The 26,657-nt window shown below is 36.9% G+C and overlaps 1 protein-coding gene across 1 annotated transcript in view; it reads right to left on the reverse strand.

Annotated features, from left to right (window-relative positions):
* LOC140231738 (arginine-hydroxylase NDUFAF5, mitochondrial-like) overlaps nt 1-26,657 on the reverse strand; it is a 122,350-nt gene that overhangs the window by 39,937 nt on the left and 55,756 nt on the right. Inside the window, exons 10-11 of the mRNA XM_072311893.1 lie at nt 12,090-12,234; nt 5,507-5,589 (exon numbers count right to left, since the gene is read on the reverse strand). Coding sequence (XP_072167994.1) covers nt 5,507-5,589; nt 12,090-12,234 — 228 coding nt within the window. The remainder of the gene's footprint in view (nt 1-5,506; nt 5,590-12,089; nt 12,235-26,657) is intronic.

Consider the following 26,657-nt stretch of genomic DNA (forward strand, 5'->3'; position numbering starts at 1 on the left):
TATATTTAAGTCTTACGATGGGAGAGTGACAAATATCACAGTTGAGAAAATTGAAATATAGCCGCAATTCTAAAAGTGACCCCATGCAAGATATTCCATGAAAGGATAGCTAATAAAATGAAGCACAGATAGTGTGTGCAATTTCAAAACCTAGGAGCATCTAACACAATCTCCCTTTCATATCACTTCTTGCATACCAGATCTGGGTGTGCGCAATTTGTCAAATCTATGCAGGTTTACTTTTAAGAGGAAAAGGGCACGCTGGGTATATAGATGCAACAACGTCAACAGCCCAGACACTACAAATCGCGCTATGTTTCCCCCATCAACAGCCCAGAGACTGAACTATCAGTGACAGGGGGCTGAACTGAGCGGGTCATGAATGAAATAAGAAGCTGAATGACACTCGATAACTCTGCAAAGTTGGCGGAGGAAAGGAAGTTCACGCCACGGGCAATTATGTAGATACAAAGTTATCGAGCCATCTGCGTGAGATAGATTGATTTAATGGAAATCACTCGTGAGTTACATGGATCCAACAGCAACATTTTACTTTTAAATGGCCAGTTAAAGGACCCATACGATAAACTTTGTCTGCTTTTTTTGTGCCTTAAAGGTAAGCAGCAAGCAGCGTTTAATAATCATCTCTAAATAACAACAAAGGAAAATGTTTCCTGAGATGTACAGAATTTCTGGAGAAAAATACAAGAAAGCCTAAGACATATTTACAAAATGTATTTTTTCTTCCTAAAGCACTGAGGCCTTCGCATATTATGAGGGCAAATGCAAGCTGTCAATATTTAGGTTCTCAAGCTGTTCCTAAGCTTTAAGTTAAGTTTGAAAACTTAACTCTCGATGATTAGCTTGTAGTTTAGCACCATGTGGATGCACTAAAAAGTTAGCAATCTTAAAGTTTAGTCGATGATTAGAAGCACGAGTTTACACTCTCTCCACGAGCCACAGGGGGTCCCCACTCGTAGTTTCACTCCATGTGGACACAATAATCAACAAGGTCGTAAGTTAGCGTGAACCTCGCTTCTTGTTCGCATCCGGGTCAACCTCCAGCTGGACTATTATGTATGGGCATAAGGTCATCTAGTAAAAACTCTGCGCTTCTGGTGTAATCATCGAGTGGGATTCGCTCGTAAGTTAAAGTTTGGCAACTGCGTGTGAACGTAACTAATCATCAGTTAATTGGCCTTCTTTTGTGATAATAATGATAATAATAAATTGTCAATTCAAATCTTACAGATACCAAAAAAAAAAATCAAATGAGGAGTGTGTACAAGAAGCAAATGACAAAATGTATGAAATAGACAAGATTGAGTAGGGGAAACAGACAGTAATATCCCCAATGAAAGAACCTATGTTCACTTGTACGGTGTGTATTCTTTTGATAAATGTATTGGCTTTGAAGCAAACGGACACGATTGTACCATCCGTTAATCAAGCTTACTGTCTCTGCATGACATCTCATTTTACACAGTGTGAGCTCACATGGTCTCATGTGGAGAAAGGCAATCAGGTAACAGAATTACTGAGTACCTGAGAGTTTCAAAAAAATATTCTGAGGAGATCATCCTAAACAAACAAAATTGTTCATAAGGCTTTAGTATGTGTATTCATCTGGTCAAAATTTGAGCTACTCAGTACCGCAATATGCTACAAAATCTGAATTTTCTTATGTTATACATAAAATACTTATTGACAAAAGCCTGCATTCCTTGCATTCCTCTCAAACCCTTCTTTTTGAAGCATATGTTTAGGAGACTCAAATGCAGAATGATCTTAAATGGACAATCTGCAATATCTTCCAATCAAGGTATCCTATGTACAGTGAAATTCTAAAAAAGCAATAAATGAAAGTCAAAAACAACAAATAAAATCTACAGAACCATATTACAAACTCCATGACATGAACTGTAAGAGAAGAATCTCCATTTCTCTTCACGTGCACTACATATACTCAATGTCCTACTAAAAAACAAAATAACTGAAAATCCATCGGCAGACTGGCAGAGAAAAACATCAATTAATTTTCCAATCAGATCATCCGTTTACCACCACGCAGAAAATTACGACAAAACATGAGATGACGACCTGAACTTCCAAGATGATGGGCTCCCGCCATTAAAAAATTCATTCCACTCTGAAAAATTCACAAGTGGCATTAATCATGTCCATCAGAGCAAATTGTAACCATGGTTACTGTGCTGAACATCAAAATTAGGACAGCGATAAACAAACTTCTACCACAAGTGTCTCACCATAATCTACTTGGGCTGAATTTGGAATGGCAATCAATTCTTTGCTGAATTAGAAAAGAGAAGTGCCGCCAAGAAATTGTGATGGTTTTCTTGGGTCATATTTCTAATGCCCTTTTGTGGACACAGATGGAGCTATTTAAAACAAGTGAGATGTCTGGGCTCCATTTCATTAAAAAAAAAAAAAAGTTGCTATGATAGCAACTCTCGCTTCAGTGGCAAGTGTTGTGGTAATGACGAGAATCCTGCTTTCTGATTGGCTGTTGTTACAAGAAATTGCCACTCTAGCAAGAGTTGCTATCCTACCTTCTTTCATGAAATGGGGTCCTGAAGTCATCCAAGCATAATCTACTTTTTCTGTCTTCACTCTCTTTCCACTTCCTTTAGAGTCTAATATATGTATGACATTCATCTGAGCATCCCTCAACTCTGGGGATGAATATTTATCAAATCACCAAGTGTGAAACAAAGCATTTATTCAAATCCTAGATTAACTTCTTTGAATGTGGGTGAAAGGGGCTGCATATCTCATGCACTGATATGCATAAGAAAAACTATAATACAAAAAATGAATGAAAGAAAGAATGAATGAAAGAAAAATGAATGAATGAATGAATGAATGAATGAATGAATGAATGAATGAATGAATGAATGAATGAATGAATGAATGAATGAATGAATGAACGAATGAATGAATGAATGAATTTATAAATGTGATTGACTCTTTTGACCTCCTCTCGGGGTATGAGAGTACAAACAAACATGGAATATAAATTACATGACTGACTTGTGAATACCAGTACAACTCTTGTAGGGTATATGTACTAACACAAAGATGTAAAAGATAATATAGTGTATGAAAGGTACAACATCTTTCTAAAACGCATCTGTACATATGATAATATCACTGTTGGTTTCTAACCAAATTTCATACATCTTTTTTTTTTCTCCTTTTTTTTTGGGGGGGGGGGAGGGGTCAAAAAAGAGAGAAATGCATTTAAAACAAGGAAAATATCTTCTTCTGCCTTCTCAGACCTGTTTCCATAAACACAATTCCCCACATGAGAGGAATACAAAGAAATCTGAAGTTTGATTTTACCAGCACAATAAGCCAACAATACACCAATCTTGAGACCAGGTCTCCACTTACAAAAACGACCCTTCATATTTCTGGTTCAATGTATATCTGGTATCTCCCAGAGGAAGACGTCGGATATAAGCCAGCACCCATATCCATATGGATGAGAAAAGTTTTACATGACTTCTCCTTGCATTGCATATAGTCTCTGTGACAGAAGCCAAAAGGGAAATGACAGGAAAGACAGACAGACAGACAGGCAGGCAGACAGACAGACAGACAGACAGACAAGAAGTCAGACAGACAGACTGTCTGATATAAAGAATGTTGCTATGGCAACTGGTGCCTCTACCATACCACATGGTTCTCCCAATAGGTCTAGAGTTTACATAATTGGCCTTAAAAAAAATAAGATGACATGGTTGTCACAAATGTGCAGAGCGTTTACTTTTCTTGAACTAGGTTTCATTCGGATGGATAGCTAAGTTATTTATTCAGAGAGCAAGTATTTGGAAATGTGAGCATTTTTACTTGACCTCTGACCTTTGCCCTTTGACCCCATGGTCTACAATTTTTCAAATAATCACTAACTTGTAACTTCCACTTTCATGACAATACTCTGAGATATTTTTAAAACATGGGAAAAAATTGTCAGATTAGCATTTTCACTTGACCTTTGACGGTAGGACGAACAGACGGACAGAAAACCCAAAGAGATACACAAACACAGATAAAACATACACCTACAGTTGTATACATGCAGAGCTGGCAGAACTGGGGGGGGGGGGGAGAGCCTGAAGACTCTTTTTTTTTTTTTTTTTTTGCTTGTTAGCTGATGAAACCAGGAGGTGCCACCAGAAGTCTGAAGTGGGCCCCCTCACTTTTGAAAACGTGGTGCCGGTCATGTACATGTACAGCACAATGATAGATATATAGCTGAATAGATGAATAAATGCGTAGAGAGATATCTGGAGATTGGTTTTTATATACAGATGTATCTAGAGACTTAGATAGAGAGACACATATAGATAGATAGAGAGTGCAGTAGAGAAATATTGTAGATGGTGTAATGGACGATTTATGTATGGCTAGCATGATAGATAGACAAATATCATTGATAGATGGATAAAATGTTTGATAATAGATGACATCCAACATTTTAACGTGTGTATCTGGCTGATGATTCCAGATATCTAACATGGAAGACTACATACTAGTACACTGTAAGCACATTGTTCAAAAAGTGTATTGATCCTATGCACTGCTATATTCATATCTTATGTAGATGCCACTCTGAAGCATGATAGATCTCTTTGACGGTACATTTTAAGTCAAATACCAGATATCAGTACAAAGAAATTCTAGAATATCATACAGTAACACATATAGGAAAAACTGTCATTTCTTTACAATTCATAGGTATATTACTGCCATTTGTCAAGATATAACTTCTGTCAATAATAGTATGTTGTTCAAAATGTGTGATCAAGCTCTAGGACATACATAGTTACAGTTTGGTAGCACTGAGTCAAAATGAAGATAAAAAATATTCTGCACGCTGACTGAAACTTCATATCTTTGTATTGACAGGGCAGAGTAGGACAAATCTGTTGATATCTAATACACATACAGAATCAATAGCAACCAAATGAGTGAACTTTGTGTCTTGTAAGCGCTTAAGCTACTACGTGTATCTTGATGTACACAAATAGCATAATGCTGAACTTCCCAGATCAGGTAAATTATGCACACTGCAGCATTCAAATGAAATCATTTGGTATGTGTCAGTTTGTGTCTATTGTGGAATGTCTTGATCAATGCTTGCTTGCAGATTGCTGACTACTCAATGGCAGGATGCTTGTTTAGTATCTTAACCCGTTCAGGACAAGCTAATTTTGCTATTACTGAGCATGTCCCATAGACACCTGAGAATATTCACGACTAGTCTTCAATGGGTTAATGCTGAAATCTTTACCCAGAGTCACCTTTGGCATCTTCTATGACCTGGTCCAATGAGGCTAGCAGCGTGGCGATGGAAAAAAAAAGCAAAAAAAAAAACTTTCATCAGAATGGATAAATTAGTGGTGAAAAGTTATGAGTTTTTGTGGATGTACCTGGTAGAGAGATTTAAGGTGGAGGTAAGGGGTGTGGCTTTCTATCTTACCTGTGATTCGTCAGGCTTCCAGCCAATCATGAAAAGCACCTGAAATGTTGCTGGTATCGACCCATCTTCATTTCCGTACATATCTGCAGATATAGGAGAAAAAAAGAAAAAGAAAAAAAAAAGCCACTTAATTTCACGGGCAGAGATCAAACAGCTTACCACAAATCCATCTGGAATTACAATTTCATGAAAAAAAAAAGGAATGGAAAAAGAATTTATAAAGGGTCACAAGTGTGTTGAAGCTAGAAGAAGAACTAGTTTTGGGTGTACAGATTCATTAAAAGTGCTTCAAAAACTCCATTTTAGTTCTTGAGGACTCAGAGGTTGGCAGGTTGATATCACTTTAGACATCGATGAAGAAATGAAACCTTTGCAAAGACATGATGGCGCTGCTCTAATTAACCGGTAAGACGTTCATTAAATGTTAATCTGGCTCAAACGTTTGCAGTTCTCTCCTTTCATTTACCTTGGATGCCAAAAGCAAGATTTTTAAGACCTAACATTACGACAGAATCAGGGAATGCATGTTGAAGCCCTACAATCTAGACCCTTTTAGAGTCCATTGGGATGGAAACATACATCAGAAAGTAGTCAAGTCAGGGGTTTCAACATGGAATGGGACTTGATACATGCATGATACTATGTGACTTTAAATCAGGTATGAGTAGCTATGATATTGGAGTAAATGTTGATGTCACTAATCAAACTCATAGCTAACTGGGTCTCATTAAGATTAATCCAAATATGTTCTGATTTGATACATAGCTATCCCTCCATCAAGGAAAACTACATGGTGGCTTAAAGCCAACTTCTATTAGAGCAAACAGCTATGTAAAGGTTATATGAATATCACAAGAAAATTGAGAAAAGTATGGAATTCAAAATTCAATGTGTGTGCGTTTCTGTGTGTGTGTGCATGTGACACTTTGACATTGTTCTTGATCACATACATGTATGCAAAATTATGAAAGGGATAAAATGACATCACAGCCTAACAATTATCCACCATATTTGTATATAAAAGTTCTACAAAATCATTCTCTCTTTTTCAAAATTATGTCTAAATTGCAGTCAAGAACAATTTAATGTGAAGGGAACAATCTCTTTCCATCTGAACTTCACATCAAAAATATGTACAAGCAAACTGCAGATTTATGAAGTGATGACACCATCTCCACATTTAGAATTTACATGTGTGACTGTGAAGGGTGTTGCTTTTTTGGGAGAAAATGTCAAATTCAACATCCATAAATGTTGTAATTCTAATATTCTCTTAGAATTGTTAGAGAAATAGTGTAACCCATTGCTGTAACTAAAAACAGTTATTTTACGTAGCTAGATACACAACTCCTGCATTCAAGTAATAGCTTGATAAGGATGGCCTGTATCTTTTTGATGCAGCAAAGTTTTTTTTTTCTTTTGCATCACAACAGATTATAGAATTCACATTGGCAGCCAAAGAGAATTATGATGCCTTCTCCTTCATCTTGTATTATTTCTGCTGAACTAAATCATGACTTGCAGAATGCTTCTATATGATGTATCACGAGGTACATTGGCCTATCAAATTATGTGACAATATGAAAAATTACAGTCATCAGAACTGAGGAAGTTTCTATCATTTTCACATTCATTTAAAGAGAGTGTTCATGAATATGTGTTCATTATAACTAAATTGTTATTAAAGTCCATAGTGCACAATAAACAAACACATCCTCATTATTTTTCATATTCCAAAATTATAGTTCTGAGAAATGGCTAAATCTTCAACTACTCTGAGTTTCCATTAAAACTTTGGTGGACTTTATTTCGTTGCAGGTTTCCAATATCTGTTTATCGATTACAAAAAATAAAAAACAAAAAATCCAAAATTTTCAGCTATGTGAGAAGCTGGTAATTTCTTGGTAATTTCTAATGTGATTTATAATCATTATCCAGCTGGCTGTATGAAACGATAAACATTTTACTGCTCACAACAATTACTATTAATAAATTGTTATTGTTGTTGCTGCTGCTGGTTAGGGTATTCATGTTGATAACACACTCTGATGGGATAGAGGACCAAAATGTGTCAAACTGGGTCAACTGGGAATTGAACTAGATCTTTGGATGTGGCATGGCTTAAGTTGGTTCATGAATCATTGATCAGGACCCTACCATCTGGAAAAACCAGCAGTGCCTGGCAGAGGTGTCGTCGGGAATTCGGGGGGTTGGAAAGAACTTCACACAGCAGGTGGCAGAATCTCTTCATCTTCTAAAATGCACAAGCTATGTTTGGCAAGTGCTGGGCAATGCTCGTTGAAGGCTTTTCGTAAGCTTCTGGTGTAAATGTATCTTGCCATAAGCCTCGCTTTGGCTGCTATCGACTCTGTAGTATGATGATGCAAGCTGAAGATGGCTCAAAAAAGTTTCAAGACACAAGAAAAGTGGTCTCTCATTTTCTTATCGGAAGAAGAAACACACAAGTCAGCAGAAGATTTGTAATTTTTGCCATCAAGTCTATGAAATCACATTTTTGCAGTTCACGTGATTGCTTTTTTAACCCATTGAGGACGAGTTCCGAGTATACTCAGGCAGGGGTCTATGGGAAATGCGTGTTGTAGCAAAATCAGTCAGTCCTCAACGGGTTAAAAAATCATTCATCACCAGTGTTTCATATACTGCATAAAACATGTTCTTCTGTTTGAGCTATATTTTGGCAATACTTCATATATATGTCAAAGATATGGAGAAAAAAGTGAAATTTAAGCATTGTCACTTGACCTTTGACCTCTGACATCTAACCCCCAGGCACCAAACTTTCCCCAGAGAATCTTCATTTGGTGATTCATGTATACTCTAAGTTTCATGAATATAACTTCAGGCATTGCAGGCGGTGAAACGACATGCACTCTTGCGACAATCGCTCCGCTCTTATTTTCTCCAAGGACTTAGGGTTAGGGTTAGGGTTGTGATAGCATTTTAGGTTTAGATTGATGTGAGGATTAGGATTAGGATTAGAGTTAAGTTTGTGAGTACATGTTTGTGAGTACAATTTATGTTCGGATTAGCATGCAGATATTTTGTAGGAGCAATTGTCAAAGCAGCAAATGTCATGGAATCATTGCAAAGATATATATTCTCAGAGGCCGTCATCAAAATCAAGTTTCCGCTTACGATGGTGGTCTCCTGCATTTTCACCTGATTGACAAAAAAGATTGATAGGATGTGCTTGAAAGTTTGGCACACCACAAATGTGTTGAGTGTTTATCCCCTGAACTGGGTTTTATTTGGATAGTTAAATTGTTTTAGAGAGCAAGCATCTTGGAAATCAACAAATGTGCTCAATCACAAACTTAGGTACAAACGTAAGTAAGAAGATTGCAGAGAATGGCATAGTGATAAAACGGGTGCTGTTCGTTATTCCGAAGGTTCGCTATTCCAAAGGTTCGTTATTCCAAAGGGTCATTAATCCGAAACACGCAAATTCCCTATACCTAGAGGTTCATTAATCCGAAAATGAAAAAGGGTTCGTTAATCCGAAAATTTGTGGCGTTATTCCGAAGGTTCGTTACTCCGAAGATTGGTTAATCCGAAAATGAAATTCGGAACAATGAACCTTCGGAATAACGAATCTAAGGAATAACGAACCTTTGGAATAACGAGCTGTAACCGATAAAACACCAGACAGACAGATAGAAACAAAGAGAGACAAAATGAATTTCAAGGCTTCAGAGCCATAAAAAAAAGATAAAGAGAGAAATTAAGGCACTCTGGTATGGACAAAAAAAAAAAATGTTTTTTACTCAGTACATGCCATACATTTATGCAAGATTCATGTTGGTGAAAAGCCACCAAACACTGCACCATGAATAATTCATTATAGTGATATTTAGTCCAAAACAGGCCTATTCCCAATTCTTTGGCCTAAAACTTTCATCAGTAACTGCATGTGTGCATCCTCGAATCTGGCTGGTGCCTCATCGATGCAGAATTTTGATGCACAATTAGCTTGGGAGCAATAATGCAATTGTGAAAAATACATCTATGAATTTTTAACTACTTTAGTGTAGATTGTTAAAGTAGAAAATAGAAATAAAACCTGCATTAAAATTTCAGAAATTGTCTGGTAGTCATTCGGGACTGTCGTCCTACATACCGTGACACACCCGATGAGGCCAAAAGAAGGCTGGTCAATGTTCATGATGTCAATTCGGAAGAAACTGAAACTTGCTCCCCCCCCCCCCCAAAAAAAAAAGAAAATAAATAAATAAATAATGATAATAAAAAATGGAGAACATATCTTTTCCATAAAAAAAAAAAAAATCAAGACAGCATACGCAAAGCCTGGCAAAATTTAGGACATGTTATTTGACAACCAAATGGCCACATTCACATGTACAAAATAGTGAGATAACGGAAAAAGAAGAAGAAGACAGAAACAGTGAGATAATGTTTGTGATCCAAATCTCCTGATTTTCTGCAAGTGTTCATACAAACAGAAATATCCTGATAATTGGCAGACACAGTGTGCTTCACTGCATGCACTTCTCTTTGCCCTTTGTTCCGGTGGCTTGGTGCACACACTATTGTTGTAGTGTGCAAGCTGTTGTGGTGTGTGCTTTGAATGATGGGATAGAAAATCTCGAGATTATTTGGGGTCCAGCATTCACAGGGTAATGGCGGGACAAATTATTGGGATAATTCTGAAATACGCAAATGATTTCTTGGGATTAGGAGAGTGATGCTGATCATGATAATTATTGGGATTGTTGTGTCCACATGGGCAAAAATTTTGAGATTTTGATTACGATGCAAATCTCTTAATCTCACAAAATCTTGTATTCTACTTATTTTGCATAAGAGTGAATTTCACTCTTGTGAGGTGTCGCTAAAGAGAAAATCCCTATGAAGCCTCGGGGAAATATTTAGTCTAGGGAAGAAATGTATTGCATACCAAATGTAGTACACAGATGTATCAATTTATCTACCTTTATGTGGCTGAAAAGTGCCCTAACCTTTTTTTGAAAAAAGGGAGAATATTCTGATATTCATTGCAACTGATTGACAAATTGCCCTACATCGACGTAAATAAGCACTGAATTGATCAGTGTTTAGTAGTAGCCATGATAAAAAATCATGGGCGTACATACTCGCCCATGATTTTTTATCATGGCTACTACTAAACACTGATCAATTCAGTGCTTATTTACGTCGATGTAGGGCAATTTGTCAATCAGTTGCAATGAAAACATCTCGACGGAAGAAATTCATGAATTTGAATTCTGATATTCTTCTGCTCCTTCTACAGGCAGCATGACATTCAGGTTATATGTTTATTTTCTAATATGTTGCTTCTAGCTACATATGGTATAAACCTACGTGGCAAGGGAAAGAAAATGATGACCCAAAACTTTTTAGGATGTCATGCTTATTACTCTGCAAAATCTTTCCTAAAAAAAAAAAATGAAGCATAGGAAAATACATAAACACCTAACATCTATGTATGTCATCCCAGCAGTGAGTGCAGACAGCAGAAATTGCTTGCAATACACCATTAAACTTGGTCTCAAAGTAAATACAAGTCACACTCTATATCACATTTTATGTGAAGTGCCAATTGTAAATGCACCTTTTTTGTGTCCTTTGTATTGGTGTTTTAAACAGGCATTTATATGGAAGTGAGGTGGGACGAAACCGTGTTTTGTACTAATCACGTTTCAAAGCGCTGATTAAGGCCCAAGAGGGTTAAGCATAAATGCACGCTTAGACTGTCCTGTTTATCCCCAAGGAATATAAATGGAAAATGAGAGGGGAAAAAAGTGCTTCGACATGCTCTTTCAAGAATAAAAGTAAACAGTGTCAAGTCATACACACTAGAAACCTATAACTATTCATTTCTCTCTGAGATTCGTCTCCCATAATCATGTTACTCACTCGACAGACAGAAAGAGAGAGAGAGACAGCAAAATTTTTGCCAATTTATAAAGTTTATTTTGATTTAGGGTTTCTTTTACACCAAGACAAAACACAACTTGAACACATCTGACAAGTAAGATATACGTAGGAGGTAGTAATTGTAGAACTGCTGTTTTGCAAAGTATTTTCGGGTCTAATATCCACAGCATCTTATGTGGGCTCACAATGTTTGCCATCTCACAAACTCAGCTGACAGTTCTCCTCATAAGGAAACAAGAAGAGTTCAGACCCAAAAAGTAAACTATGTGATTCCAAATATTTTTTTTTTTTGATCACTCAAGCCCTACTTTGAGAGGGTTTCCATCTGAAATTTATTAACACCTATTAACAACTATCCAGAGGTAATTTCTGCAGATTAGATGAGAGAAAATAACATTGTACCAATTTTGGGGTTAATCATGCAAGCACCTACTCTAAGGTAAACATTAATCATCCTTAATTGTGCTTATTAAGGTAAATCACCATTGTGTATACTCTTGGGACATATCATCACTGAACTTATAATGACATAAATGACATGTGTGTATACCCTAGGGTATTTACAGTGATTGTAATTATCCAGGGGAACTGCCTCTTCCTATGCCCTGATGTGAATTACCACTAATCTTAGTGAGACATAAATTACCTTTGTATATAGCTGCCGCGGCGGTCATGGTGTCCCGATGTAGATAGTTTTTTCGAGACCATGATGCGTTATTCTCAGCCATTCCCTTGAGGTCATGCATCAGCTCAAACATGGATGGATAGTTGACTTGAAGCTCCTCCTTATCCTGTGTGTTTATGCCAAAAAAGAAAACAGAGGGAGAAAAAAAAAATTAGGGAAAACTGACCTACACATTATGCATCAAATATGATAACTTAAAAATTTTTATATCACTGCTCCAAATGGTACACAATACCTCTAAATCATTTTCCTCCATGATGTCTCACAAAAATGAATACCACAACTATAAAGTTGAGGATATGCTACATATATTTCCATGTGCATAAAATTTCTGTATACTTAAAATATTCGGTAAACTCATCTTTTATTATGTACTGTGATGTATTTTATGTATTCAATATCTGTAAAATATCTATATGTTTCTGTTGGAAATGGAAAAAATGAATGAATGAATGAATATTGTGACAAAAGTCATAACTGATTGACTGATAGACAGATATGCTCATTCACATACTGCACGTCAAGATGTCTGTGGGCGTAGCTCTCAGTAACACTTTTCACTATTTCTCACAAAATTTCATCAACTGTCATGTATTGACACATCATCAATGAACCAGCTTTTGTGTGATTCCGGTGGGAAGGAGAATGGTATTCACTCATAGACATAACATTATTTCATGGTTGGCAAATCAAATATTTCCCTCCAAGAGAGAAAGGGTATTCACCTTGGTCAGACTGATTTTTTTTCAATAAACTCTGTGCAAGAATTTGAAAGTAAAAACACCACAGGTTGAATTACGACTTGATTACTAACATATTGTACTTTTTGACGATAATTTGTGTGCTTGTTAGAACTAGTCTTTCATATACCAGATATACTATTTTTCAAAAGCTGGTTTATAAAAGCTTCTTCTAACTGGTAATAATACTTTGGATGAAAATTTTGCAGGTGATGTACGATGAGACATTAACCTGCAGAGAAAAAAATTCCCATTAGTGATATATAAAAGGCAAAACTTTGAGATACAATATACACAAAAAAAGAAGAGTGCAACATGTGGGGGGGGGGGGCTGCCTCTATACCTTAGTAGGAGCAGTATGACACCCCTACCCTGTATGACACCCCCCTCCTCATTCACAAAGCTTTCCATAGCCTCTGCTATTACTTTCATTATATGAATGTGGCTGGCAGCAGGTATCCTCTCCTAATATGATATGTTAAAGAATTAAACAATATTAGAATAATTGTCATATCTGGATATGTCTTATTTTGTTCAGATTTTTGTTCATATGAATTTCACGACCTTTATCTCTTCTTATTCCATTTTGTTTTAACATAGTCTGCCCTTTTAGATCCACTTCTACCAATCTGAAGCGGTCAGTAGCCACTATCTGATTACACTTCTCTGAAGTGGAAGAGATGGCTAGATATGACAATATAATACCACGGCAGAAAGACGGAAGACAGTCACCTCAAAGCTCACGAAAATCCAACCAAAAAAAAAAAGGATAAAAAAAAATCCGAGAGGTTTTCGCAGATGGGATCCTGATAGTGTGGTGGAGGTCTGGGCAAAAGTTTCCGAAGACGTCACTTCAGATTGTTCGAACGATCTTTACGCCATTTTGGCTCTCACGAAATTGTCGCCGATCTTGCCGATACCTCCAGGATATAGGTCTACATCCACTTGCTTCACTGTCTCCTGCTGATGGGGCAGATAAAGTCGACTCTTCTAACTGGTCAATGACATCACGCTCAGCTAGTCTCTACATGCTGACCGCTCTTTCTCTCCGCAAAAGTGGCAGGATGAAATCCATCACATATTCACATTAATATCACATTTCTATCTTGTTCTAATTTTAGCTACAATGTGATTTGATTCGATAAGCATACTTTTAATTTTGAATTTTAATTCTTTCATCCCCATCAAGCACGTTTTCCATATTATTGTGAAACAGGTCAGCTGCGATATTAGTCCCAAAGCCTCTTCCGTAGACAACTAGCACTGTTGCAATTCACAATGACAGCAGTTACCATGGAAACAGTCTAAAATGCTTGATTAGCAGTTGGCAAGCTACTTTCCAGGGTGGCTGCAATAATAACCATTTTAAGTGTTTTATAAAATGGGCCAGATGCAGTCAGATTGACATTTTGAATGAACCAAGCAAATCAAACACTGAAGAAACATTGTATTCTCTATTCGAACATTTAAACAGTCCTTAATTTGTCAAAGAACCTTGAGTAACATGCATGAAGTTTGATCAATAAATTATCAGTCGAAATGTTCAACCTCTATTTGAAACATAAAGTTCTTCATGAAAAGAGAGCAAAAAGGTCAGCTCAGTAGAGGTAGAGTTGACAGTAATTACGAGAATCTACCCGCAATCGGTGTCACTTCCGAGTGGAATGCATAACTTCATCTTGCCTTGCTGTATAGCAATGGATATGACATGACTTAAAGAAGGTTTAAAGGAGAGACTAGGTTGATGTGTTGTTTGCCACGATCAAACGACCGGGGGCCACCTTGAGTATGCGAGTCACACTTCAGAGACAAATGGCCGACAGCTATAGCTGCCTTCCACAATGAATATTGGAATATAAAGCAGGTATCAGGATAACATACACAGAAACCTAATCCAAAGCCCTCTGGCTCCTTCCAATGTTTAAACTAAAACCCAATCATAACAAAACCTGTGCGATCATTTGGCCGTCACCGTTCACGACTCTCAAGGAAGCATGGACACAAGCTGATGAATATTCATCACCCTAAAACTTTCAGAGATGAGCCCTCAATTTGAAGCCTATTACTTTCAAAGAGTATACTGGTTGGAGAAAATCAGCCCATTTTCCCAACTGTCCACTGCCTGAGGATTGTGTCATTTTTCTGATTGCAACTTAGTGGAAAAGTATTGTTGGCCAAGGTAAGTTCTATGTTTTGAAAGTCACAACAAGATGCATGCAACAACAACACTAGTGCTCTGAAGAGTATTTGGTGGTGTGGACCTTTTTTTTTTTGTATTTTCTTGCCCTAACAAAATTGTGCAAAAAGTATTAATTCTACAATCTATGTCTTTTTAGTGGGTCCCTCCATTTTTCTAAGTTTGTACAATGTTGTTATTTCATCTTTATCGCTTCAGTTCTCATGACAACGTATTATTGCCACAAGGTTATTTTATACTCTTCTCAGTTTACTTTGTTTTGCTTAATGAAACCTTATCCTCTGTTACCAAAGAAAGTGAAATATCTATGATCTTTTCAAAAAATGACATAAATTTGAATTTAATTTAATTGAATTGAATACAAATATTTAGGTTTACACCAAATTGTAAAAATACATACACTATCATCTGCAAAATTGTTCAAAGGAAAAGTTCACCGAAATTTGTCAAATGCAGTACACAGATTTGACTTTACAACATCAGTGACTACTTTTTTGTAAACTACTGTAAAACGAGGAGTGTTCACGTGCATTTTAATTTCACGAATTTTGCGAGCGCCAAGATTCGCGAAATTAAAATGCACGTGAAAGTTCTTGTCTACACTATATGCATTGAATGCCAGTGGCAGTTCGCAAAAATTTCATGCCGCAAAATTCATGCCGTGAATATATCATGTTTTACAGTAACCACTTTTCAATATATAAAATAGTTTGCTTCTCTTAACTTCTATTTAAGTTAGATGTAAAAACTCTGCACATGGTATGTATGATAGTATAATTGAGACGCCATTGGTAATCAGAAACATTATATTCAAGGAGACACAAAATTTAACTAAAATTATTTGTTATTACAAACACAGAAGCCCTACACACTAACAGACTAATTATAAAGTGCACAAGCCAATATTTTGCATGGCTTAGTTTTTGTTTTTAACAATGTTCTAAACAAACAGCGAGTGTTAAAAGAAGGCAATCTGCAAAATATCCCACAGCAGTACAGGTGGGCTGGAATAATTTGGAAAGATAGTATGAAAAATACACCGAGAGTGAGAGAGGAAAAAAAAAAGGTTGCTGGATGAAGCAAGTACAATATACCCACCTGATATGTAATCATTTTGTCAGCCTAGTCAGCCTGAAGGCACCTCATAATTTGAAAGCCTTAACCACACAAGCCTTCACAGGGCTTCATACATGTTAACCATGCTCGCATTCAAAGTGACAGCCTTTTGACTGCCACTCAACACCTCAACTTCCCACAAAGGCCAGTGGATTTATTTGATGTGAGTGTTCATGTGACCCAAAGACATTTGCATCATTTGTCATTTTTCTCTCTTCTGTCATTAAAACTCAAGGCAGAGAGAAAAAGACATCAAAACATTTGTGATCCGCTACAACAAAAGGATCCAAAAGTCGAGGGAGGTCGATTTTTCTGAAAATTACATGAAATTATTCCCTTACTCTTCTGCTTTAATTTCATATATAGCATAATTCATAAAAGTACTTGGTTGCAGAAATATCGATGATCTTATGAGAACATGTCAAGGGGTCTAGAAAATCAGCGTTTCAAGAAAACTGGCTTCTGAGTTTTCCTACCAACGCAATCGTGATCAAGGGGAAGTAAGATGGCTTTCACCTCCAGACAGTAGAAGGTATGCTCCTAGCAATCCTGTGATGTTCATTCAAGCTTAGTGCCAGCGGTCTACACATGACCAATCAGAAACCAGGATGCCACGCACTGACCAAAAGGATCACTCCCTCGTTGCTAGGGGCGGAGTCTGTCTGCGGCGCTAAATCCAAATCTTCGGACATGTTTCTGTTCTGTTGAAAGTTGGAAAATCATGGCCAAGAAAAAAAGCTAAATTCTTGCCTTTCCTTTAATCATATAGCTTCGAAATTTTGGCAGATGATAGACGAAACATCAGACTACAAAATTATGTCAAAAACAGAAATCTGATGGTTTCAACCAATTTTGATGACCTGACTTCAAACTTGATTTTCTTGGCTCAGCCATCAGTGACTTTCGGATCCTTTTGTCGTGGCAGGTGACATATGAAATTTAACATAAAGAAAAAAAAGAGAGAAATGAATGTACTTGGTATCGCAGTGCTACATCCTCACACACAAGCATTCTTGCACACCATGGAGACCAAGTTTTGATACATTTTCTTGGCATATCACACTTTGCACGTTTTATATTTCATCATCGAAGAGGTATCATCCATGCTCAACACCCTGAAATGGTTGTGATCTGAATAATTCTAGCAGCTTGATAGATCTTTGTGATACATGAAATAAACCTTTTAATATTCAATGCTATCTTTAGTGCATGTTGGACTAGGAGACTCCCTTGGTGATACGATAGCACTTCAGGTTGAAAAAAAAATCAATCAATTTCACTAAGAAACGAGAAAGTTGTATGTTATTGTCATTATTATCAATCATAGACATTTCTGCGATGGCCCAGCCTGACAAATATTGTCTCATCTTCTGACATCCTCTCCTCTTTTCCGTGAGAAATTCCTCTTTGAGAAATTGATCACCCAATGCAGTCGCATATGCTGAATTACGGGTAAAAAATAAATAAAAATAATAAAGACTGCTCACGCATACTGCAAAGAGTCTCCTGCCAGTATCAAGTAAACTGGGGGTTGGCCTGCGTCAGATAGCCAGAGACGTCGTCTTCTGCATGGATGGGACGTAGCTAAAAAAGGGCGCCCATTGTGAGCATACCGTGATATAATAGTATCAGTGCAGAGGCATCAAGTTATGGGCCCAAATCCTCATAGTGGGTTCAATTTATCAAATCCTCGATATCATCGTATTATCCCTAATTCCTCTTCTTCCCAGAAAAAATACGAGGGTAAGTAGAGGAATTTGATGGATCATAATGTGAACATATTTTCAAGGACACTACACATATTTGCAAGCAGGAAAGACATTTCAACAGAGGAGCATGCTGTAGATGGGCCTTGATATGAATCTCCTGTGAGTCTATTAGGGAACATAACTCATGCAATAATGTTGCTATCAAATTAATGGTAATAACAGAATCACAACTGTGTGCATAACATTTGAACCCTCTTCAAGATACCGTAAATACAGTTAAATCTGTAAATGCTGCTTCTTTTTCACTCAATAGTCAAAGGATGACTTGCACGGTTCAACATCAGCAGAGAGATAGAGAAAAAAAGGTGTACGAATTGCACAGAAGTTAATAGCTCGATACCATTCAGCTCCACCTCAGAATTTCAAATCACAAAGCCACATGCTTGCGGAGGTAACCAAAGTCTCTATGATGGCAACGTTGGATAAAAATATAATCTCCATTGCTGTTGATTAACCCTTTTGCGACTGCTGTATCAATGTGATGCTGACAATGTACATACATGTAGAGGTAGTGATGGTGGTGAAAAACTTTAGGGCTTTGCTGGCATTACACAAGAAGAGAGTGGCAGTAGATTGGTCATAGAGGGAAGAGGAAGAAGAAGAAGAAGAAGGATAGGAAAAAGAAGGAAGAAGAGGAAGGAGGAGAATAAGAAGATAGAGAAGAAGGATGCTTATCTGCAATCAAAGATAGCCACTGTTCCAGCAGACGATTCTGGAAGTTAGCAAACAATGAATATTCAATACTGCACTGTGGTTGACACCCAAGCACCGAGTTTGAAATCTAAAGAGTGATAAAAGAAAATATCCCTAAACCAACACTTCTGAGCAAGCCTCTCACACTTCGGGCATCTACCATACACTAAGGGTCAGCAGTATTGCATGCAAGACCATATTACAAGCACAAAAGACTAAGAAAAAAAAAATTGTTAAACTTTAGCTCATTGAGAACGGTTTGATTTTGCTACAGCACGCATTTCCCATAGATACCAGCCCGAGTATACTCGGGACTCATCCTCAACAGGTTACTGTAAAACAAGAAATTTTTGTGGCATTAAATTTTCGCGAATTGGAGCCGGCGGCCTTTTTCACGGCATGAAATTTTCGGGAGTTGCCTCTAACATTCTATGCATATAGTGTTGACAAGATCTTTCATGTGCATTTTAATTTTGCAAATCTTGGCCCTCACAAAATTCGCGAAATTTAAATGCATGCGAACACTGCTCGTTTTTACAGTAATGGATGGTTTGACTTCTTCAATATCCAATGATATGATAGAAAAATATGATTTAATATGCAAACATGCCAGTGTGATGTAAATGTTTGTCTTGCAACAGGCACTTACCACCCATTTAGTACATTCATTTACAAGAACTCTGAAATATACATGATTGCAGTATAAACAACTAAGATTTGAAAATCCATAAGTATTTCAGTAGTGCCAAATTCAGTCAAGAATCTTACATAAAAGTTACTTCATTCCTTGACATTATCTTGTCCAATAAAAAAGTAGAGATTTTTTTTTTATAAGCAATCAATGACCTATTGTGTTTGCACAGATAAGAATCTGCATCTAAACTCTTCATCAGAATGAATTTCAGGTCTATGGCTAGAAAAGGTAAATACAGTTAAAGAAATCCAAACCTTTCATGAGAGCATCAAAAAATGGGGAACATCATCCTTCACACCATTATCTAGTACTTAAAGGGAGATGTGAATAGACATATCACTACGAAGGCCTACAAGTACGGTGTACTGCATTTTCAGCAGGGAAAATTGATGACTTTGTTTTGCTCTTTCTGGCTACACGCTAAAGAATGTGTGCAGTTCAATGGAAAACTGTGTGAAACAAAGTATTTGATTTCCTGATAGCAAAGCCTTTTCAAGGGATTAAAACCATTTTTTGATAAATGCAGATAAAGTGTTCTCTTTTACATCAAAATAAATGGAGAATTATTCTTACTGATGTATAAATGTGGATGAAACAAGTTGTGAAACATGATATAAAATGCACATCATAGAATATATCAACAAGATGACTACCCAAACAACACTGGTCATTCACATGGCTGAGTTTTAGCCTTATAAACTAAGAAAATGCACATGCCAAAAAGGGCTCCATTTATGTTAGGGTACACAACATCCCTTCTTTCCATGTCTCCATGCTGCTGAAATGAAATGATCACATTTACCGGCAACATCCATAATTGAAAGAGCGCGTCTGTGGAAGGGTATCCAATTAGGTGGCTCTCAGCTGGGAATGTGATCACAGATAATCCTTGAAATGTCTGAAATTGTCACACTGGATGACGACTATCATCATACTTGACGTCGTCTCGTGTGAATACTCCCTGGGAATTTACCGCTGCCTTTCTGTCCTGCTTTGGCAGATCCGTTCAGAATGGCAAGCATTATCACGCTAATCTTTTCCTAACACTGCGGTTGAGAGAAAATTGAATTAAATAAGCTTTCATATCAAATCTGTTACCCCCCAAACCCCTCATGAAGTACAGCTTTTCAAGACCTGAAACATCAGATATCAACTACAATCCTGGTTCACTTCTAGAGTACTCTAATTTTAGATTATACACATGAATTATGGCACATCTAGTACTTATAAAGAATTTTGACACACACACACATACACACAAGCACATACGAGCGCGAGCTCGCACGTGCGCGCACATGAACATTAAATATACAACACGTACACACGCATTACACAAAAATGTTAGCAATCACGAACAAACAGGACTTAAAGGGTAAAATTCTTTGGAAGGTTTGCGCACAGAATAAACAGAATGTACATTTCAAAAAATCTTCTATAGATACGATGAAGTACAAGCTAGAAGATCAATTCAAGATATTATACTACTCAGAATACACTTATGTCTTCATCCATACTCACTATGTTTCCGTTTTTTTCCCCCTTAAATTGGAATATTTCAGTGGAGCAGTGCAATTTATCAAAAAAGATTCTTTATTCTTCCATGTGAAACTTTTTTAGTGTCAACAATTCATGCACTGATTTCTATACCATGACCTGTTAACTGTGGCAAATATAGATATGACAGAAAAAAAAAACTGTTACAAATATCAATTTAGATGTATGGTCAAATTAAGGTCAAGGTAAATCAAAATGAAGACAGTATTGTACGAGCTGAAATTTTCACGTACAGATATTTTCGCGAATTGGTACTTGGAGGACATTTTCACGTGTTGTTAATTTCGCGGTTTCGAGGGTCTAACTGAACTTACTTATTTGCGCCTTGTTATTTTCGCGGTTCAAAGGCAATTCGCAAAATTCGTGAAAATAAAACCATCGCGAAAATTTCAGCTCACAGTAACTCATTCATAACTAATTCATCATGTTTAAAGGTACAGTTTACCTTTGGGAGCAGTGATTTAAAAAAAAAATGTTTGAGATATCACATTTGATGCATATGTGTAGGTCAGTTGTATCACAAAACATCCTACCATGTAAGAATTTTGCAGTAAAGCCTAAAATATGAGGTATCATTATTTTTCTCAATAAACCATAACTGCAGATGGTTTATTCTAGAGACATTTTTATTATAACTATTGTTCACATTTCGTATTGTTAACAACACTCAACATAAATTATACTGATTCAAATTTTTACATAATTGTTTCTATCCCCAACTCACAGTTTAGAACTATGTTGAAGCACTAAAGCTAGGTTTTTGTTTAATCTGCAAATGGTAAATTACGCCTTTAATTTCTAAAAAGGCAAGTATAGGAACATCAAGCCATGAAAATTCTCATAATGATGGTTAACATTAGTTTAGAAACATTTGATATGTCTGTAAAAGAAAAAAGAAGATTAGCATATAGTGTTTGATATCAAGATGAAAAATCTGTCTTCTAGCATCATTGATAAAAATTTTGGAATTTAAGGTATAAATATTTGAGGTAACATCTACATTCAGAATGAAATTATGGTATCCCACAAAGATATGGGGAAATCAAGTATTCATTGAATCTATGAGTGAAAGAAAAACACACCGATTTAATGCCTCTAATGTCCATCTTAACTTTAAAACTAATTCAGTGAAAAACAGTTTGAGGTAGATGGCAAGACACAATAAGCATGCTACTATGAATACAAGACAAATGCAATCACTGTCTAGATTTGCAATACGAAAATGAGCCCACAGAATACACTTAGTAACTTCAAATCTGATGTTTGGAACAGGAGCAGAAATTATAATTTGAATCGTCTGAATTATGAAAATGGATGATGGGCCTTCATTCGGATAATTGTCAATTTACCACGGATTAACAAAAAGACGATGATAATCCAGACCATTTCAGGATCGTTTTATGTGAGCTCTGAAAATCAGAGTCATGTTAATGAGTATACTTCACTGGGATTAAACTTAAAGGACACTAAATTAAAACTAAAAGGACATTGTTGATGAGAAGTGGGCAAAAACCGAATGCTGGTCTGTAACTGAAAAGGGTGATATGGCAAAGCAGAGGACAATATTAACCAAGGCACTAAAGCCCCTCATGATGTATCAAATCCTTAATAAGGTTTGATGGCTCCTATTCAGGATGTGCCAGGAAAGAGCAACAGGAAAAGAGGACACAAGGTACTACTTTTATGAGAGGAAATACACTGTATATCAATGCTGTTGCATCCATGGCAAAAAAAAATCCACAAAATTTATTCATTAAACTGGAGATAAAGTGACCTTACTTGTCATTTCTTATTATTTGCATTGATGCTTGGCTGCACTCATGATTAAAGAGAAAAGGAAAATGTGGGCATGTTTAGAGGAGGAACAGAAAAAACAACAACACAAGAGCTGATTGAAACAGACTCTGTGCAATCGATTTTGATGATGTCAGCTCTAATTCTGTCTAATGTCAAATCAGATCAGCAGGATTATCCCCTGTATGAGGATTAATGGTCAACCAGCTGGAAGGGATTAAGGGTCCCGCAAGAAATGGCTTGTGTCCCGAACATCTGTGGAGGGGCTGAACTGGAGTCTCACAGGGGCGGATCCTGGAATTCCATAAAAGGGGGGAGGGGGAGGGAAAAAATTAAAGGGGGGCACACGCACCCCCTCCATTTTTTCTTTTTATTTCTTTTGTTATAACAAAAAATAAAGTGGGGCCCGCGCCTGGTGCACTCCCCCTGGATTCGCCACTGTCTCAAGATCATTCGGGCAGAGAGTAGAACCCTGCCAGCTCTCATCTTTCTCACCAGGAAGCGGGAAAATCGTGATGCTCCGGCCGGACAGGCCAACAGGTCAAATCGCTGTGACATCACAGTCAGCCACGCATCCATTAAAGGTCTAAAGATATGCACCCATGGGAGATGTGGATTTAATATATGCATTTGTGCATGTGTGTGTGTGGGGGGGGGGGGAGGGTGTGGGATTCATGCACATCTTTGTGCATATATGACTCTGTGTGTGTGTGTGTGTCTTTGTGTGTATGTGTGAGTGCATGATTTTTTTTTTTCCCCAAGGCATTTATTGAGGCATTTCTTGCCAAAAAAAAATCAAATTTCTCAACCTATTTGTATTAATATCTGCTTTGCCTGCGACACTGCCAGCAAACCTTCTAAAAATAGAATCGAGTGATTTTTTTTTGAAGTCTTGGGCACACTTTACAAGCCACAAAAACCCTAATGAATCCAGGACAGATTTCAAACTAGGAAAAGAAAAAGAAAAGGTTTTGACTCCTCCAATTTACCTTCACATTGTGTGCAACTGACGTTGAGAAAGTTGGCTTTTTAAAAGCACTGTTTGATAATCTGTGCTGTTAAGTGGAAAGAAGAGGTCAGGATGGACATGACATCAAGTCTAAACAGCCAAGAGTGGGAAAAAGGGGGGGGGGGGGACAAGATGTGAATTGCCTGCTTTTCTGACCTCTCGAGGGAGAGTAATTTTAAAAATGCTTGACTTGAATTTCATTTGGCGTTGCACAGAAATGTCGCCGTGGAGCGATTTCACCAAGATCCAGATTGTATGAGGTCATATCGCAGTAAATGATTTCAGAGTTGGAATCCTTTCAGTAGGTTCAATGCTCATACCAAATGAATGGGTCAGCAATGAACTTTATCAACCCTTTTGAGACCATTTCCACTCATATCATCCCTAAGATACATATTGTATAAATAACAAAGTTTTTTTTTGTTATTGCTTATTACATGCAGACATATCTTACAAGAGTAAATTCTCTTTCATTCTCATTATAAGGTACCAGGTAGGCAGAATTTGACATCACTGATAAAAGATGTATTAAGTGCATGCTCTTCATCTGTAGTAACCTCGATGTCAGTGACAGTGAACTTATAATTCCCTAGTCCCAGTGATGGAAAATTAATTTCTGTGCTTTTTTTTTCAAATCAAGTGCACTGTTTCGTTAAGAAACATCTGCACGAAAGACACAATACAAATAATGTCATAATGATTTGTGGATGAAAGTTGGGGTCTGTATTCATCACACATTCATAAGGTGTATAATGATAACATTGCATACACATACCCTCCCCCCTCCCCCCCCCCCCACCCCCATCAAATTAAGTCTGCTTAACAAAATCCAATCAATAAGGCTCTAAGTAGCATAATGATATCATAATTCTCTAGGGACTGAAATCATGACATGCCTGGTATTCTGAATTGCTGCTAGGAATAAACACATCTCAAATGTGTAGAATGACAAGAACTAATCAATGTGTTTTTAATAAACATCAACAACTCGCAGTTCTGGAATTTTTTCCAGTTGCTAAAACCTGCAAGTCCACTAGCCTTTATCCTTTTATGATTGCACGGCACTACCCACAATTCCCTAGGTGAGTAAAGACAGCCATACACTGTAAATTGCACTTTCTCAACAAGTTACACATGTCATAGTTTCATAGAGTACTGCCCTGACTCTCTGGTGAAAGAGGGAAAAAATATATTTCAGGGTTCCGCAACCAAACTTGACAAGTTGCAAAAGTGGACATGAAAGAGAAAAAAGAAAAGAAAAAGGTTTTTACTAATAAGTGCTGCTAATCAACATGTCATGTGAATTATTTGAATTAATTGGTGTGTGGAACAGCTGTGAATAACACTTGTTCAGACAGAGTGCCTCTGACTAAACAATGGGAAGGGGTAACTCTTCATCATAAGGTGCATGCTAAAACAACAACAAAGGTGGCTAGTAGCTATTAGTCTTGAAAATGTCTTGTCTGCTGGCCTTGAGGAACAAATGTGTGAAAACTCATTTTCTCTCCCTCCAATAATTGTGTTTGATATAAACAGTAATAAAAGTGTTAGTTTTAATACAATTCTAGTTTTCTCAAGGGGGAGTGGCTTAGATGCAATTAAATTTACAGGGCAGCAAAATCCATTTTACACATAAACACATAAACTGACTTTAAAATGCAATGTTTCATTGGAGTTTTGGTTTTTGTTTTCAATCAATTGTATTGAGTTTCAAAATTGAGTTCTGTTGTATAAACATTAGGTGCTGTTCTTGGATGTTTTATTTCACTAATGTTCACGGCTCACATCCAACAAGTGAATCAATTTCAAGCATTCCTTCTCCTCATACGTTAGGAGAAAAGTAGCAGTAAAATAAAGTTCTTTACTGTTAAGAAACTCTGAAGGAAAATTTTACAATATTTTAAACTCTGGCTTGGTCACAATCAACTGAGATTTTTGTCAGAAGTTTTGTCACTATCCTGTAAATGAAATACTCTTTTATCAACAGGTAGCAGTTCTACAATTGACAGTCAATTACTAAGCATTTTGTGAGGAATTGAAATTACAGTTAAACTCATTTTTTTTTAATAAAAGAAATAGAATGTGAATGTATCCAGTTGATCTGAATATATTCACTCTATTCAATGATTGATACAGCGTCTTTGCTATTTTTTATGAATACTAAAAAGGAAAGAAACAACAAATGATTTTATTCTAATACATTTATAACTCTCAAAAATGACAAACGCAAAGAGTTTACTGTGTTTTTTGTTTTGAATTAATATGTTTCATTCTGCTAACCGTAGTCTGCCTACATAAATCCACGTACTTACTGTCCTTTTTGTAACAGAAATGAAAATCAAATAGCAATGTCTCCTTTGAAATAAGCTGCATCACTCGCAGCTTCTTTTTTTTTTTTCAAAATTCAATGTATATTACTAACAAGCAAAATGAGCATGGCCACCCAGTCATCAACAGGTGCTTTTTCTTAATTCAATCCTGGCAAAGCACATTGTGTCCTTGTACTGACAAGACATGCATTTGATATCTCTTCCTTGGACAGAGGTATATATGATAATTATTCCATCAACTTTGTCCTTATCCTGTGACCCTTAATGTTTATTTCTGATATCAATTTGGTATAATAATATAAGTTGATTGCTAAGAAAAAAAATGCCTTAGATAACATCTTGTTCGTGTGGATATCAAGTGAACCTTTAACACATACATATGCACCATTGTCAAATGAAGTATTAAGCTGTTGATGTGATCAGTGATATCTTAATTCATTTAGTGCATATGATGCACAGTTAAGAGTCAGAGAAATTCCTGATTTAAAGCACTGGGAAGTGCTGAGGGGGGAGCACGGCCCAGAATGCTGTCAAGTTGATGAGGAAACCATTCCCGCGTCGCCACGGAGACCAACACGCGGAGCAAATCGACGTGTCCTTGCACTTGCCACCTGACGTCAAAAATCTCGCAAA

The sequence above is a fragment of the Diadema setosum genome, chromosome 1 (genome assembly GCF_964275005.1).
Source record: "Diadema setosum chromosome 1, eeDiaSeto1, whole genome shotgun sequence".
Classification (NCBI taxonomy): Eukaryota; Metazoa; Echinodermata; class Echinoidea; order Diadematoida; family Diadematidae; genus Diadema; species Diadema setosum.